Genomic DNA, 17514 nt, shown 5'->3' with positions numbered 1-17514 from the left:
GGAAATAATATAGTCAACACTCTGTTTTATGTAAAAGACAAACTTTGAAAAAAGGCAGTACAGTGTAAACACACAAGACATGACCCTCTATGTAGTTTTAATATATTTAAAACTATACTAATCATAAAAGGACAAATTTAGCATTTGAGCTTTTAAAACACTGCTTGCTGCACTCCCAAATATATGCTTTGGTTTCGATAATACAAAAAGAAGTCAGATAAACCTTAAAAGAGGCACTTCAAAACGTAAGACCAGACTTAAAAACCAAAGCCAAAAACCGAAATGAAAACAAACAAAAATCCCTTATGGTAAAAACCAGGAGTAAAATAAAGAATAAATTTTTGCTTTCTTCTCAAGGAAGTTCTCATATTCTGTACATAAAAAGGAAGTACATTAATAGAAGAAATTCATTCTTCCCAAGGAAAATATATAATTGAGATCACATATATCAGAGGGCTCTGTCATAAGAAAAATAGAGGATGAAGGAGAAAAAAGTACTCAATGTTTCTCTTAATACTCTATCACCCAAGATGTAAAAAGAAGAAAATGAAAAAAATGTTTAATTTACTTTTTGTGTCTGAAGATATACAAGGCTTTCTACCACAGGTACTAATGATGCTGCAGCAACAGCTCTGACATCATCATCAAGATCCTGGAGTCCTTCTATTATTCTACTTAAAACTTTAGGCAATAATGTATTAATTACATCCTGTAAAACAACATGTCAAAACAGATTAATTTTCTGTAGTACAATTATTGTGCTTGAACATTTTAAATTACATTTTCCATATGAAAATATAAATTCCAATCTTTATTTTTTAAAGAAGAATCACATAAACAGAAAATAAAAATAACATCAATACAAGACTGTAACTAATTCCATTCAAAAAAGACTACAACAGTATCCAGTACTTTATTACTCAGAGTGACTTAAAACATCAAAACATGTTTTCATGGTAAGACTATGAATTCCTTGGGCGCGCGCATGCATGCACACACACACACACACACACACACACACACAGCCCTGCACTAGAACCTTCTATTTCTCATTGAACACTACTGACAACCAAAGGGACTATGAGAGAAGAGGGAAAGTAAAGCCATCCCTTCCTGTTTCCCATTATTCCAATCCACTACGTTCTCAATTTCCCCTAATAGAGACAGTCCCCAAAGGCTACATCTGTGATGATAGACTAGGAATCATAGCATTGGTCTTGTTATGAAACAGGAACACGTTTTCAAACGTAACTAACCATCTTTTGATTTGTTCTTAAATTCTTATTATCAACACCTAGCTCTATACGATGCTGCCACAAGAAGGCAAATCTTGAAGGACTGGCTTAACTGTAACACTAAGAATCTAGAGCCATTTTATATATAAACTAAGAGGGAAAAAACTCTCCCATGTGTTTTTCAAAATCTGAAGCATTTACCTGACGAACTGCCAAAGCATATTTTATTCCTAGCAGACCGCCATGTCTAACTTCCCATTGTTCTTGTGTAAGTAACTTAAGCAGCACATCCACAGTCTTATCAACTCCTGTTTCATTCATGTGTTTTAACACCACACCTAATGTTTGAGCACAAGTTTCACGAACTGGTGCCACGACCTATAAATGAGAGAAGAAGAAAACAGCATATCTGCAAAAGACTTATTGTGTTGAATTTGGAATTTCATTGGGCAAAGCCTCCCTTACGTGATACCTACTTCATCAGAAACAAAGTCTCCAAATCTGTCTAATGCAAAAACACAAAGAAGTCTGATAACCAAGTCTTCCAACCACTCCTGATGCTGTTGAATCATCTGTTGAGACAATCATTTTTTAATAGCAGACAAATGTTACACTTTGTACTGGGGGATGGAGAAACATATTAGGTTTAAAACCAAAACTAAATTATTGAGACAGATTATTTTAGCTGTAGGAACAACAACTGATATATAGAATAGCTCCAACTACTATCTTTAATATTAACTACATCTTTTTGCTGGTTAATTAGACTTAAATATACTATACCAAAATATCGAAAATTCGTGAATTCTATTATGTTATTTGCATTCCAAGAGAAATTAATATACAACTTAAAGTTTCTCTGATATTAATTATATCTGCCATTTATCTATTATCTGTCCTATTACCAATGTCTCCATGCCACACCAAGCATACTGGCCAGTGACATCAAAACTACCCTCTTATTCATCTTACTTTACAATCCATTATATTTTGCTCAAGTACTTCTGCTTCTATATATTTTTCTATGCAATGTTCCTGAACCTATCTTTTCCCTCAACTCATTCTTCCTCGGGCTATAGACTTCTTCCTAACCTTTTTACTTTTTTCCTCATATTCATCTTTCCATATATTTCATTATTTACTTCTCATTTCTGCTTTATGGCACATGCTCCCTTAGTACCCTGTCTTGGAAAAAGAGGCCAATTACTAAAACTTGGTGATAATTACTGTCTTACTACACTTACTTCTTCTAAAGTGCTGTCTCCCATTTTACCACCACTTTTCCCATGAGCTTTAAGGATTTCCCTAAGTCCAGTGCCTGCACCATGTCGAACCTAAAAAGAACCAAGAAGCAAATGTTAGCCATAAAATACTTAAGAAACTGAATTTAACTTTTCTCCAAGATGAGAAAGGGATATTGGGTTTTTAAGAAAGTAGAATGAAGTATGTGGCACTGCACGGTAATGTGTTCTTCCTCTACTATCCAACAAGAATTACATATATTAATTTCACAATTTTCATTATGTGAAATTTTTTTAAATCAAGCTATGAAAATAGCTATGCTAAAATCCTTCTAAGATATTAATCCACTTGGCTGTCACTCCTCTACCCTCTACCTGTATTCAGCATTATCCACAGCAAAGGACAGGAAAGAATCATACATTGTTCTTTATAGCCTCAACACCAATATTTTGCATCAAACATATGCATCAAAACTAAGTTCCAAAGCTTCCAGTGTTAAGTGTCAAAGGAAGACAAGTCAAATAAAATGTCTCATGACTAATGTTATATTCACTTTAGCCCTGTAGCCTTCTGCAGTGTCACCTGGAAGGGAAAAATGGGCCACTGACACTGCACCCACTAATTTAAGATGCCATTTGAGTTAAGACCTGAACAGCTTTAAAATAGAAGTATATCAAGGAGCAGAAAGGCTGCTAAAAAGTATTCCGAAACAGAATTACCCAGAAGCCAACTGAGTGGTACAGAATGGTTTGAGACCACAAACTCTAAACTTCAACCAGAACTTCACTTTCACCTATTTTACATATTGGGACCTATTCAAGATTTTCTTTGAAGAAATATTTCTGGGGTTAAATAGCTGGTTTGGAAACTACTGCTCTTAATTAAAACTGTCCACTTCCAAAGGAAATTCTACTGTCTGGGAGAGATATGCAAATCTTTATATCATAGCTAAAAGAATAAAAAGAACAAGTCATAAAGAAATATTACAAAAAGGGTATGAAATGTTAAAATCATCTTAAGTTTTCTACATAGAAGGTGAGTGATATGAAATACCCTGACCAGTGGTCCTGAGAAGGACACAAGGGGAAGAATAGTGATCCTGACAAAACAGAGTATGTCTGACATGGTTTCCTTCATTAGCAAATAAATAGTGCTGGAAGAAATTGTAATGAAGAAATCTTACCTCCCAGGAGGGATTAAAAAGGTCATTGCAAAGTTCTTCACAAAAGCTTTCCAAAGGCCATTCATTTGTCTGAATAAGAAAAACAGAATTACTACTATTTCAAAAGGTCTATTTTATGCTAATAATATAAGTAATATAATAATAGGCTTTTGAAAATTAAATAAAAATTTTACTGGGTTAACTTTTAAGATTTATAATAATAAAATTTCTCTCAATTGACAGATTATTAAATACTATCTGTTGATACATTAGTATGAAAAAATTTTAAATAATTTGAAAAGACACTTCAGGGCATTTCAAAAGTACCTCTTCAATTAAGGAAGAACTGTCTGGAATATTATCAATCAAGACTTTGGAATCATTTGCAGACTGATTAATAACAACATTTGCTATTTTTCGTCTCTTTTCTTCAGGTTCCCCATCAGTGCTGTCATTGCTAAAAAATAAAAGTCACTATTTAACAAAGTTAATAAAGGATAATGTGAACCATAATGAATATAAGAGACTACATCATCTGGACAAATGTTTTGCCATATTCTTTTAATTATGTTCTACTTAAGATTTCATGTATTAAATAACTAAGACTAACTACTTAAAATTTTTTAAGCCAAATATATCTCAATACTCTTACTGATGAATGTGAAATATGTCAGTGAATTCTTGCTTTCAAACTGGATCTCAAATTTAACAAGTCTTTTTTCCTTCTTCACTATAACCAAATCCTCTCCTTTTTATTTTAACCTTCCTTGCTCTAACAACCTAAATCTGGCCCAGCCTAACTTTTTCAGGATTTTGTACCCTGGAGAAAAACCAATATGCTAAGTAACACACTATAATCTTACTAATGCTAGTCTAGTAACAAAATATTACAAAGAAGACAAGTAAAATAACTTTAAAACACAAATCAACAGTAAGGACTTTAAGGTATTTACAGCATTATTTTCTATAAATATACTCTCCTCTTTATAATATATAAATATCCTAATAATTAATAAAATAAATTAATAGTGTAATTTATTTAGTCAACCATTTTTTCTGGAAGGTGAGGAAAGAAATCTGAGCCTCCCTAATCTCACTGCCTATTATTCTTCCCCTAATTCTCTCCAATCTAGCCACATTGGTTGGACAGTTTACTGTCCTTGAATTTGTTAGTCATGTTTCTACTCAAGCATTTGCCTCTGATATTCCTTCTATTTGGCATGTATTTTCCAAATATTCACAGTGTTAGCATCCTCACTTCTTTCAGAGTTTTACGAAAGTCACCTCTGTCTCTCCCTGACCATCCTATCTAAAATTTCAAACTCTCTACAAAACATTTCACATGTTACTTCCTTGGCTTTATCTCTTTTTTCTTAACCCTTATCAACATCTCACACACACACACACACACACAATTTACTTATTTAAAGATAGAAGTTCATTATCTATCTTTTTCTCTAGAATGTAAGCTCTAGGAAGGCAGAATTCTTATCTACTTAATTTACTGTATCCTGAGGGCCTATAACCATATCTGGAACAAAGTTTATTCAGTAAGCATTTGTAAAATGAATGAATCATAAACTCTGAAAAATAAGGTCTATTATTTCCAATATTCAAATCTTTGGGTAAAAGTGCTTGTATGAAAAAAACAAGTAGAAACACTTACTAGGTTACTACTATATGAACCTATAGTAGTAGACATTATATTAATATATATATATATAACTGTTAACTTAAAAAACTCGGTAGCTAACAAGTTCAATAAAGATTTTATACTTAAAAAAGACAACTCCATAGAAAAATAAAGCAAAACAGAAAGAACAAAATAGCATAGACTTGCAGACACCTGAGAATGGACTAGTGGTTACCAAAGGGGAGGGTTTGGGGAGGGTGGGTGGAGAGGGAGAAGGAGATTAAGGAGCACTATAATTCACAATCACAATATAGGTAGGTCACTGGGATGGTAGTACAGCACAGACAATACAATTAATGGCTCTATAACATCTTAACCTTGTTGACAGTGGCAGCAATGGAGGGGGTGAGGACTTGATAACATGGGTGAATGTTAAACCACTATGTCGTTCATGTGAAACCATCATAAGATTGTATATCAATGAGACTTAAATTTAAAAAATACTAAAATAAAAGATACCTTCAAGTAAAAATTTATACCAAATAAGTGTTTATTATTTATCCTTTGTGCCTTGCTTTAAAATAAACACTGTAAATACTTCTTAGCTTTATATAAATGGGAAGAACAAAAGGTTCTGTCACCTGCAACAAAACTTTATTTTCATAGGCTTTCATGTGTTCAATTCATCATTTACCCAAGTAAACACTAAAGATTCTAATCTAATAGAGCTGGGTGGGGCCCAAGAATCTACAATTTAACATGCCCCTTAAACTGCTTCGAAAGGGGGTTTTGTTTCGAACCACCCTTTGAGAAATGCTGCTCCAAGCCATACATAGATACGACCTTTATTAACTCGTTAAGAAAGTGAGGACAGCGATTATATCTACCACAGAGTTCTTTCCTACAACAGGACTAGGCAGACATGCCTGGATTATTACCCATGAGTTGGTTTAGTCCCCATCCTAGGGAACAGATGGTGTAATACCGTGACATTTCTCACTTTACTAACGCAGTAATGCAGTATTAATTTGTGACTCTTAAACCAACTCTGACTTCACTCTGTACTCTCACTTCTGTCCACGCATCCCAGCCCACTGCCCTTCTTTCTGTTTCTTAAACAGTCCATGATTAAGGTATTTACATTTGTTCTCTCTGCCTGAAATGTGCTCCACTTGGAAGATCATCAGCCCTCATTCATAGCACATAATTAGTAAGAATTTTTTTTGAAGGTTTTTTTAAATCTTTTTATTTTAGTATCATTAATATAAAATCATATGGGCAACATTGTGGTTACTAGATTCCCCCATTATCAAGTCCTCACCACATATCCCACTACAGTCACTGTCTATCAGTGTAGTAAGATGCTATAGAGTCACTACTTGTCTTCTCTGTGCTATACTGCCTTCCCCGTGCACCTCCCCCCATGTTATGTGTGCTAATCGTAATGCCCCTTATTCCCCCTTCTCCCTCCCTTCCCACTCACCCTCCCCAGTCCCTTTCCCTTTGGTAACTGTTAGTCCATTCTTGGGTTCTGTGAGTCTCCTGCTGTTTTGTTCCATCAGTTTTTGCTTTGTTCTTATGCTCCACAGATAAGTGAAATTATTTGATACTTGTCTTTCTCTGCCTGGCTTATTTCACTGAGCATAATACTCTCTAGCTCCATCCATGTTGTTGCAAAGAAGGTATTTGTTTTATTTTAGAATGCAATCATATAGAATCATCAGGCTGCCTCTTAGTAATTTAGTAAGATTTTTTAAAAATATGCATATTTGCATTGTTCTAGGGAAGCTGTCCTAGTCCCTAGTAATAGTAAATACTGACAACTGAGAAAGACAATCCAAATGGTACTCCACAGTTAAAGACATCAGCAAAACGCTTTTAGAGATCAAGCAGACACAGATTTCAGTTACAAAGCATTACTGTTTTAAATGAATAAGCAGAAAAAATTACTACCTCTTCTCATTAGTTTCCACTGCATCCCTGGATCTCTGTTTTGCAAATAACTTGGCCATTCTTTTAGCTTTGTTCTTTTGTCTACTGCTCATTCCTGCTCGAAATTCTGAGTCAATCAAGTCAGCTGCCTGGAGAGTCTAAAAGAATAAAAGAATGTTGAATCTGAACTTCTGAAGTTAAAATAAATACCCATAGTCTCTGCCTCAGAAGAGGTATACGTCTATAAATTTCACTATATACAAAGTGATCACATTCTTCTTTGACAGCTTCATATTATTCTGTTGTACAGCTATACCATAATTTTACTCTCTTCTTCCTATTTTTCCAATTCCCAACACCTGTTCATGTGTTTCTTAATTTTTATTATGTCACAGATGTGGCACAAATGTATGATTCTAACCTACAAAGAGGGCTCTTAAGGGGTGAGACCATCAAAATAACCGTAATACCATCCAAGGGTTGTAAGAATAAAGAATGTCAATAAAATAAATAGATAATTATCATTTTCTGAAAAAAATAACATTATGGCTACAAATTATTGCTCTAGTGTTCTATAGTCAACGTAGCCTCTATTGCTCCTTCCTCTTAAGCATTCACTGCCTCCTGTTTTTGCTCTCTTTTCTATTCATGGGAAACATTATAAATGCTGTGAGACAGAAATTCTTTGAACCCAAGCCTAAAAATCGTTTCTGCCCTTAACTGTTTAAGATTCAACTGAAATTTATATTTCTGCAAACAACTAGGGTCACTGGTGTGGATGCCTTACTACAGTCTACAGTCTTGGTTCAGGGACCAGTGGAACATATATAAAGCAGTGCAGCAGTGATAATAAGGCTACGGCAACAAGTACCGTTAAGCAAATCCTTCCAAAGGATCCTACAAACCCCAATCTGTCTGTGCTGCCTATCCATATCCAACTATTCTGTCTATAGCCTATTTTTTCTAATATACGCACCCTTTTATTTTCTTACACCATGTCCCATTATCACACTATGATCACTTTACTACATTTTTGTTCTCCTTTATTCTACTTTATTTTTTATTTTTATCTTATGCTTCCCTTTATACCCCATTTCTTTCTACTCCTTCCTGGTTGTCAATTTTCTGTCCATACTCTTCTTTTCTCCTCTAGGATGTTCCTTTTTTTTTTCTTATCTGCAAATTCATTACACACTAACCCAACCCTAAAAAATAGAGTTTACAAATTCTAATGGCTTAGAGGACAACTAGTATAAAGACAAACAGAGTCATTCTCTACTTAAGCAAAGGGAAAGGCCAGGGGAAAGAGAAGATAAAGATTTCAAAACTGCAAAGCAAAGGGTATTGAGGGGTATTATGTTTAGTACACATGGTGTAGGGGATCACGGGGAGAACAGTGTAGCACAGAGAAGGCACATAGTGAATCTGTGGCATCTTGCTGCACTGATGGACAGTGACTGCATTGGGGTATGGGTGGGGACTTGATAATATGGGTAAATGTAGTAACCACATTGTTTTTTCATGTGAAACCTTCATAAGAGTGTATCAATCATACCTTAATAAGAAATTTAAAAATAAATAAATAAATAAAATAAAATAAAAGTATGATACGCTAATAACTATACGGTCACCCCATCCCTAGTTCTGAGAGTAGTTGAAATCTACTTCAGTGAATCTTCTGGGTAAATCCGTAAGAAACAAAAAACAAAACTGCAAAGCAGGAATTTTTAACAGGGTCCAAGGAACCCTAAAAGAGTACTGCAGGGGCAAAAGGAAAGAGTACTGATCCCCTTGAAAGATAGTATTTCATTTGTGTGTGAGTTTTTCTGAGAAGAGAGCCATAACTTTCATGGAGCTTAAAAAAAAAGCACACAGGCAAACAAGGGGAGCTGGAAGAACAGAGAAAAAGGAGGACTACAGAGCAAAGTTATGGTACAGCCATACAAGAAAATAGCATAAAGCTATCAAAAAAGAATGTGGTGATCAATTTGTACATACTGTCATATTCAGTGATATAAAGTGGGAAAAGGTAAACATGGCTTAAATGGTCTGTATATACATAGGAAATTTCAGGAAGGATACACAACTGAAAAAGGGTTGCCTGCGGGGTATGGGGACATGGGTGTACACCAATTATTGGGAAGAAAGTTATTTCACTTCATATTGTATACCCTTTTGCACTGTTTGAAATTTATCTTTTTATCATGTTTGTTACTTTTTCAAATAAAAGAATGAACCATAGCCCCGAAAGATTTCTAGTACCATATCTGACTATGCTATAACCTTACTAACTCCCACTCTCTCAAACGTTTTTTTTTCCTTTCACTAAAGAACAAAGAAAGGTCAATTAGTGCAATTTGGCTAACTCAATACCAGCAGTTCCTAAAAGGTTCACCATGGTGAACAGTCGGTCCAGTGTCTACAAGGTAGGTTGAACTTTTGTCTCTTTAGAATCTGTCACCAGAAAACCAATTTATAAAGACACTAAATTATGGTGGCAATAGGCAGCAATTCAGAACAGCATTTTTAAAAATTGTATTTGCATAGCAAAATGAAGGAAACCCCTCATACAGGTTGTTTGTTTACAAGGGCTGCTGAAGTTGGGGTGTAATCCAAATCTTCATCATTGAAGAGTTCTTCAGTACTCATTCCAATGGCTTCTCCCATGTTAAGACCAAGTTTTTTCTGTAACAGTTTTCGTTGGCGTGCTATCCTCTCTTTAGGATCCACTTCACCTTTAAACAGAAAAAAACAAATTTCCTCCAAATCAATTAAGTTTTCTAATACAGGAAGATCAGACTTAACTAAATTTTATTTTTAATTTTAACTGTTAAAAGACTCCTCCTGACAATAAGACAAACCATACTCACAATCTCTAAATGTGTCATAAACTCTATTACCTAACCCAACCATTTCCATAATTGGAAAATAGTGTTCTAGCTAACAAAACACTAGTTAGTTTTCACTGAGATTCCCCCATTACCTTACTGGCATGTCATTGGTTATGTATATAAAAAAAGAGATCATTCCTATGGAAATAAAACCATCCTTTTTTATACAGTGTACATTCTCTGAAAGATCTAACAAGGCTAAAAAGATCTCAACAAATACATGTTTATTCAAGCATGGCCTTCATGTATTCTGAGATGCTAAAGACTTAAGAGCCCAAGTAACAAAGAATAAAGGCATAAAAGTAGACAGATTTTGAAAGCCCCAAGTAAAATCCTTAATATTTCAGTAGAAAACAGATAAAAAGGTATTGTTTTAAAAATGAAAATGTGGGCTTAGAACAGCTAAGTTGCATGAGACAGTTCTATCCTATTGGAAAAAAATGTTAACATTTTACAAACACTAACAATCTGTTTCTAACAATGGATGATTAAAGTTCTTATTGGACTAACCCTCGATAGATAACAAATGTTAGCCAAAGTAGGGAAAATACCCAACTACCTGAAGGCAGTGAAAAGAAAATGAATGTAGGCATATACTTGGGGGAGTTGTCAATACCTAGAAGAGCACAGCACTGGGTAAGTTTCCCATTTTTGCAGCTTTTAACCTGAGATTAGACCCAGTCCATGGTATGTGGGACAGCTAAAAGTTGGATTAAAAGCCCTTCTGGCTTGAAGAACTACAGGAAAGAGTGAGGGGTCACTACAGCCACTGGAGGGTAGACAGAGAAACCCCAACAGGACAGAGCTATAAAGAAGGTCCAAATTCTTTGTAAACTCAGCCAAATATCTGGCTGAATTGTGAACTGCCATGCACATGGCAGACTCCAAGCAGTCCACCTAAAGCTAAAAACTGGATTGAGATTTGATCTGTTGCCCATTGCAAAAGTTTGCAATTTGAGTTTCATCCAATTAAATGCCTGCTAAAATAAACAATAAGCAAAGAACCCCACAAAGCAAAACAAAACAAAACCACTGTTTGGAAGATTATAACAGAATCCAGACTTCACATTACAGCGTTTATAATGTCAGGGATACAATCCAAAATTAACTGATATACAAAGAATCAAGAAAATATAATCTATTCCCAAATGAAAAAAAACAATTAATGGAGATGAACTCTCAAGTAAACCCAGATGTTGGAGTTAGAAGACAAGATTTTTAATCAGCTGATGTAACAATGCTCAATAAAAATAACATACTGTCACAATGATGAAAAGATAGGATACCCACACAGAGAAAAAAAAATGAAAAAACCAAATAGAATCACACACTTGAAAAGGGTGAATTCTACAATGTGAAAATATGCCAATAAAGCTATTTTTTAAAAAAAGGTCTGGAACATAACAATACAATATTTGGTATTTTAAAAATCATTGAATAGGATTAACAGTTGAATGGAGGTAATACAACAAAGAATAAATGAATACAAAGTACCCAATCTAAAGAATAGGGAGGGGGGAGAAAAAAGACAAAGAAAGAAAAAACCCAAAAATGAAATTAAGAGAACCATTCTACTTACAATAGCATCAAAAGAAAAACTTAAAACTTATATTCTGAAAACTATGTAACATTGGTGAAGTTTAAAAAGATCTAAATAAATGGAAAAAATTCCATCTTCATGGATAAGGCATAATACTTTTAGGACAGTAATACTTCCCAAATTGATATACAGATCCAACACAATTCCCACCAAAACACAGCTGACTTTTTACAGACACTAAATTGATCCTAAAATGCATATGAAAGTGCAAAAGACCCAGAATATTTTTTTTAAAAAAACCTGAAAGAGAACATGGTTGGAAGCTCATAGTTTTTTATTTTAAAACTTACTACAAAACAACAGTAACTAAGGCAGTGAAATACTGGCATAAAGACAGGCATCAATGGAATAGACTTGAGAGTACAGAAATAAAACTATGTGTCTATGGCCAACTGGTTTTCACTGAGGGTGCCAAGACAACTCGGTGGAAGTAATTTTCAACAAATGGTATTGAGACAACAGGACAGCCTCATGTAAAATAATGAAGTTGGACCTTTAACTTCACAACACATACAAAAAATAACTCCAAATGGACAAATACCTGATAAGAGCTAAAGTCACAAAACTCCTAGAAGAACACATAGGTATAAATGACCTTAGATACATAGATATCTTATACATATAGCTTCTTACATATTGTATCAAAAGCTTGAGAAACAAAAAAAAAGATAAATCAGACTTCACCAAAATTAAAAGCCCTGTGCTTCAGAGGGTACCATCCAGAAAGTGAAGACAATCCATAGAAAGGGAGAATATGTTTGTAAATCATGTACCAAATAAGAGGTTTGTATCTAGTATATACAGCTCTTACAACTCAATGATAAAGGACAAATATCCCACTTAAAAATGGGCAAATGATCTGAATAGAAAATTCTCCTAAGACACACAAACGGTCAATAAACACATGAAAAGATGTTCAACATCACTGGTCATCGGGAGAATACAAATTACAACTATGAGATATCACTTCACACTCACTAGTATGGATATAATCAAAGTCAGTTAAGTGTGGTCAAGGATATGGCTAAATCTGAACCTTCATATATAGCTGATGAAATTTAAAAGGGTGGAGCCAGTTTGGAAAACAGTCTGGCAGTTGCTCAAAAGGTAAAACACAGTTGCCATATGACCCAGCGATTCAACTCTTAGGTATCTATACATGAGAAATGAAAACATTTCCACACAAAAACTTGTGCATGAATGTTTACTGCAGCGTTATTCTTAATAGCCAAAAGGTGGAAACATTTCAAATGTCATAAACTGATGAATGGATAAAAATTAAAACGAAGTAAAACCATTCCAAACCCATTAGGATAGTTACTATCAAAGAAAAATAACACATATTGCTGAGTGTTGAGAAGACAACAGGTATTTTGAGTTGCTGCCTAGGCAATTTACATTAACACAACCTCCTTACAGCTACAGCCTGGACATTTATGTAAGGACTTGAACTTAGAACTCCTGCCACAAGTTCTCACTTTGTTTTTCATGGGCACCTTTAAAGACCCACTTAAAGTTGAGCCTGTTAAGTCAGTGACCTATTCTCCAACCACCTTGTAAGTAATAGGTGCTTTCTACCCTGCTCGTTATCTCGTGCTTGCTCATAACCCAGAAAAGAGATAACTGCCTTTCCCTGGCTCACTGCCTTGGCCCCCACCAGTTTCTGGGATCTGTAAGTCATAAGTCTTGTGACTTTACTTTCTTTGTGTGAGTGTAATGAAACTGCTTTCAATCAAATCAACCCCAGGGTTTTCACTTCCCCACAATGGGATCTCAGATGCCAAGGGATCTACCCGCCAACGACTGTGGGTAGCTTGTGCTTCCTCCTTCAGCAGGTGATAACTTATATATTCTTAATTTAATATACCAGCTACAGGCCACCCAACACAGACAAGGATGTGAAGAAATTGGAAACCTTATGCATTGTTGGTGGCTATGTAAACTGGTATAGTTGCTATGGAAAATGTTGTAAGAGTCCTAAAATAAAATTACCATATGATCCAGTAATCCACTTCTGAGTATATCCTCCCCCCAAAAAAAGAAAGCAGGAGTTCAAACAAATATTTGTATACCCATGTTTACAGCAGCATTATTCACAATAACCAAAAGGTAGAAGCAACCCAGATGTCCACTGATGGATAAATGGATAGACAAAGTACAGTATAAACACACACTGGAATATTATTCAGCCTTAATTTAAGAAGGAAATTCTGACACTACTATAACATGGATGAACCCTGAGATTATGTTGAATGACATAAACTGGTCACAATAGGAGAAATACTGTCTGATTCCACTTATATGAAGTACCTAGAGTAGTCAACATCATAGAGAGAAACGTAGAACAGTGGTTGCCAGGCATACAGGACAGGAATGGAAACTATCTAATGGGTAGAGTAGTCCCCCCTAATCTGTAGTTTCACTTTCCATTTTCAGTTACCCATGGTCAACCCTGGTCTGGAAGCAGATGATCCTCCTCCTAACATAATCATGGCCTAGCTGCATCACAATGCCTACAACATTCACCTCACTTCATCTCATCACATAGGCATTTTATCATCTCACATCATCACAAAGGTGAGTACAGTACAATAAGATACTGTGAAAGGGATACACACACACCACGTTCACATAACCTTTATTACACATCATGTGTTATGCTATAAATATGTTAATCTGTGTCTAATTTATAATTTAAATTTTATAGTTTTATACATATACAAAAAACATATCATATATAGGGGTCAGTACTACCTATGGTTTCAGGCATCCACTGAAGGTCTTGGAAAGTACCCCCGAGAACAAGGAAGGACTACTGAATAAAGTTTCAGTCTTGTAAGATGAAAAATTCTGGAGATTAATAGCACATTACTGAACTATACACTTAAAAATGGTTAAGATGTAAGAACTTATTCACTATGTAAGAACTTGTTCACCATGTAAGAACTTGTTCGTTATGCTTTAGAAGACTGGAGACTGTTGAGAATTAGGCTTGGGGTTGATTAATGATTGTGCATTGAGTCCCTATGCAGAATTTTATTGTTGTTAACAACCATTTGATTAATAAATATGAGAGATGCCCTCTCAAAAAAAAAAAGGGTTTAAGATGGTTACTTTCATGTTATCTATATTCTACCACAATTAAAAAATGGATATATCCTGTAACAGTAATACAAACTATTTTGAGGGGAAAAAAATGACATAAGCATTGATATACATTACAATATGGAAACATTCTGCTAAGTAAAAGAAGCCAGTCACAAAACATCACATAATTGTAGGATTCCATTTATATGAAATGTCCAGAATGAACAAATCTATAGAGACAGAGACAGAAAGTTGCCGAGGGCTGGGAAGGGAAAGGAAAGAAATCTGGGAGACAGAAAGGTGATAACTAAAGGAACACAGGGTTTCTTCTTGAGGTAATAAAGATAATTCAAAATTGACTGCACATATGTGAATATACTGAAAAAACATTGAATTGTAAACTTTAAAAGTGGGTGAATATATGGTATGTGAATTATACCTCACACAGCTGTTTCTTAAAAAACATAAGGCTGCTCTACTAAGAGGGAAAAATATATCCAAAAGTGAAGACTGCTAGGTAGTAAGTCTAGTACACTTATACAGGGCCCAGAATTAGTCTTCTCGTTCCAGGGAAAGTCCTACTGGGGAAAATAACACATACAATTGCAAAGGACACTCAGACCAGCACCTACACTAATCACATATGTGTATTTCATACATGAGGAGACAAACGCAGATGAACAGACATTTAAAGAAAACCTAATTATAGGGTTTTAAAATGAGCACTGTTCAGCATGCTGTCACTTAACAGCATTAAAAACTGAGTTCCCAAGAAACTGGGGCTCCCAATCCTGGTTAAATATCAGTCACCTCAGGAGTTTCTCTTTTAAATATAATTTCCTAGAACTCTCCACAGATCTATTAAATCAGAATCTCTAGGATAAGACCCAAATACATGTGTTTTTTTTTCAAGTGACAAGGTGACATTCACCATTACTCCTGGATTAAGGGCCAATGACCTCCAATGATGTCCATGGGTATACTAGTTAAGATTAATGAACTAAGTGTTTAGAGATAACTTCTCAAATTGGAAAGTTGTTGAAATGACTTTACTTCCCTTATTAGAAAAACTATGATTTTCTGCAACTCTCCTCTTATCTCTCAAAAGAAGCCAGATCTTTCAACAGAAACCATATTAAATAAGAGTTAATGGGTATCTGACATTTTTTAAAGATGAACATATTGAAGATCATTTCATTAATTTAGCTAGAAAGGTATGCCTTGGCTAATGATTATTAGCAGCAATCATTGGTTTTGGTTTTAGTCAAAAGAGCAACTTACTTACAGAAATCTATTAAAAATATCAAGGTTTTTTCAACTCAAGATATCAATCTTGAATGGCCAAAACATTTATTTTATATCCAGATGGGCTCTGTAAGTTTAAAGATAATGGGACAATTACCTATCCAAGATTTATTTTTCATTTTTAGGTTTTGCTTTGGTCACCAGCATGAGTACATCCAGTTATTTAAATATTTAAAACATACAATAAAAACTATCATAAAGCCTCTCAAATTTCCAGAACTGTGAAATCATTACCACAATCTGTATTAATCTGGCTCTTTAAATCTATTCAATTCAGGGTCTTGAGTAACACTTTATGATTTCTGTATTACCTAGTAAAATGGCTGCTGAAATATTAATAAGTATCTATTGATGCATATACATAATATGTATTCACTTAAGGGAAGAAAGATAATTTATTTGGTAGCTTTAGAACAAGTACTTCTGGTTGCCTTCCCCACCCATAGCAACCTCCCACCCCCAACTGCAAATTTCTGTCAATTTACATTCCATTACATCTAATTGACTTTTGCATGACTGATATATAGCATACCAAGTGATAAATTAGTTTGAACACACACATTTCAGACTCTCTTCTGTAGGACTACTACATACCTGATTTTTCATCTTGTACTTCAAATTCTGCACCAGCAGATCCCAAAAGTGATGCCCCATGTTGTAATAATCTACATATGTCAAATCTGTCGAAATTCAATCGATCTGTAGTAGATGAATCTTCCATAGCATTTTCTGAATTAGGTTCTAGATGAGTTTAAAAATATTTAATTCAATCATATAGGCAAAGTGTGGAATGAAAAAAAATTGCATTACTTGGGGTGGGTGGATAATATTTTAAGAAAAGTAAAAGGTGGAGAAAGTAGAAAAGATAACTATGGATTTTTTATCATCAGCTCTTATTTATGAATAAACTAGTTGGTGGCTTCCTTTCTACAAACTATCAGAATATTACTGGGTGTGAATATATAGCTGTCTTTGACTAAGAAAACACAATGTTATATGAAGAAATGTAGCTCCATGTTGAACTACATATGTTAAGTATCATGCTGTCTTCACTTACTGTTAATTTAAAAATACCAAGGTAACAGCATGAGATCATTATAGTATTAAACTGGAAGATAAACACAGTCACAGAATATATTCATAAATAAGACTAATAAGCATCATCCCTCCCTATATCTGAGGAATATCTAGGACACAAAAAAAGCATTTACTCATTTTACAGGACTCACTCTAATAATAAAAGCAAGTTGTAATCTCCTGATAAATTGCTAAAATTGTATTTTCATCTGAGGCCTAAAAAGTCTATAAAATGTTCTTTATTCCACCCAAAACTTTAAAATATATTGTAATTGTTCACTGATTTGATGGTTTGTTTGGCTGACATTTACATATAATTAATTCATCTGTAAACTAAAGTATAATTGACT

At 34.5% G+C, this 17514-nt stretch overlaps 1 protein-coding gene across 2 annotated transcripts in view; it reads right to left on the bottom strand.

The window, feature by feature from the left end:
• Nucleotides 1-17514, bottom strand: part of BTAF1 (B-TFIID TATA-box binding protein associated factor 1) — a 120870-nt gene that overhangs the window by 82889 nt on the left and 20467 nt on the right. The window contains exons 4-12 of one of the 2 annotated variants that reach the window (XM_036923354.2): nt 16682-16828; nt 9776-9939; nt 7226-7362; nt 3967-4096; nt 3661-3729; nt 2480-2569; nt 1712-1807; nt 1437-1613; nt 569-709 (exon numbers count right to left, since the gene is read on the bottom strand). In XM_036923354.2, coding sequence (XP_036779249.1) covers nt 569-709; nt 1437-1613; nt 1712-1807; nt 2480-2569; nt 3661-3729; nt 3967-4096; nt 7226-7362; nt 9776-9939; nt 16682-16828 — 1151 coding nt within the window. The remainder of the gene's footprint in view (nt 1-568; nt 710-1436; nt 1614-1711; nt 1808-2479; nt 2570-3660; nt 3730-3966; nt 4097-7225; nt 7363-9775; nt 9940-16681; nt 16829-17514) is intronic. The other variant, XM_036923435.2, reaches the window with a different exon arrangement.

Source organism: Manis pentadactyla, chromosome 8 (assembly GCF_030020395.1).
Source record: "Manis pentadactyla isolate mManPen7 chromosome 8, mManPen7.hap1, whole genome shotgun sequence".
In the NCBI taxonomy this organism is placed as follows: Eukaryota; Metazoa; Chordata; class Mammalia; order Pholidota; family Manidae; genus Manis; species Manis pentadactyla.
Note: the sequence above shows the minus strand (reverse complement) of the source record. Positions and strands in the feature narration are given on the sequence as shown.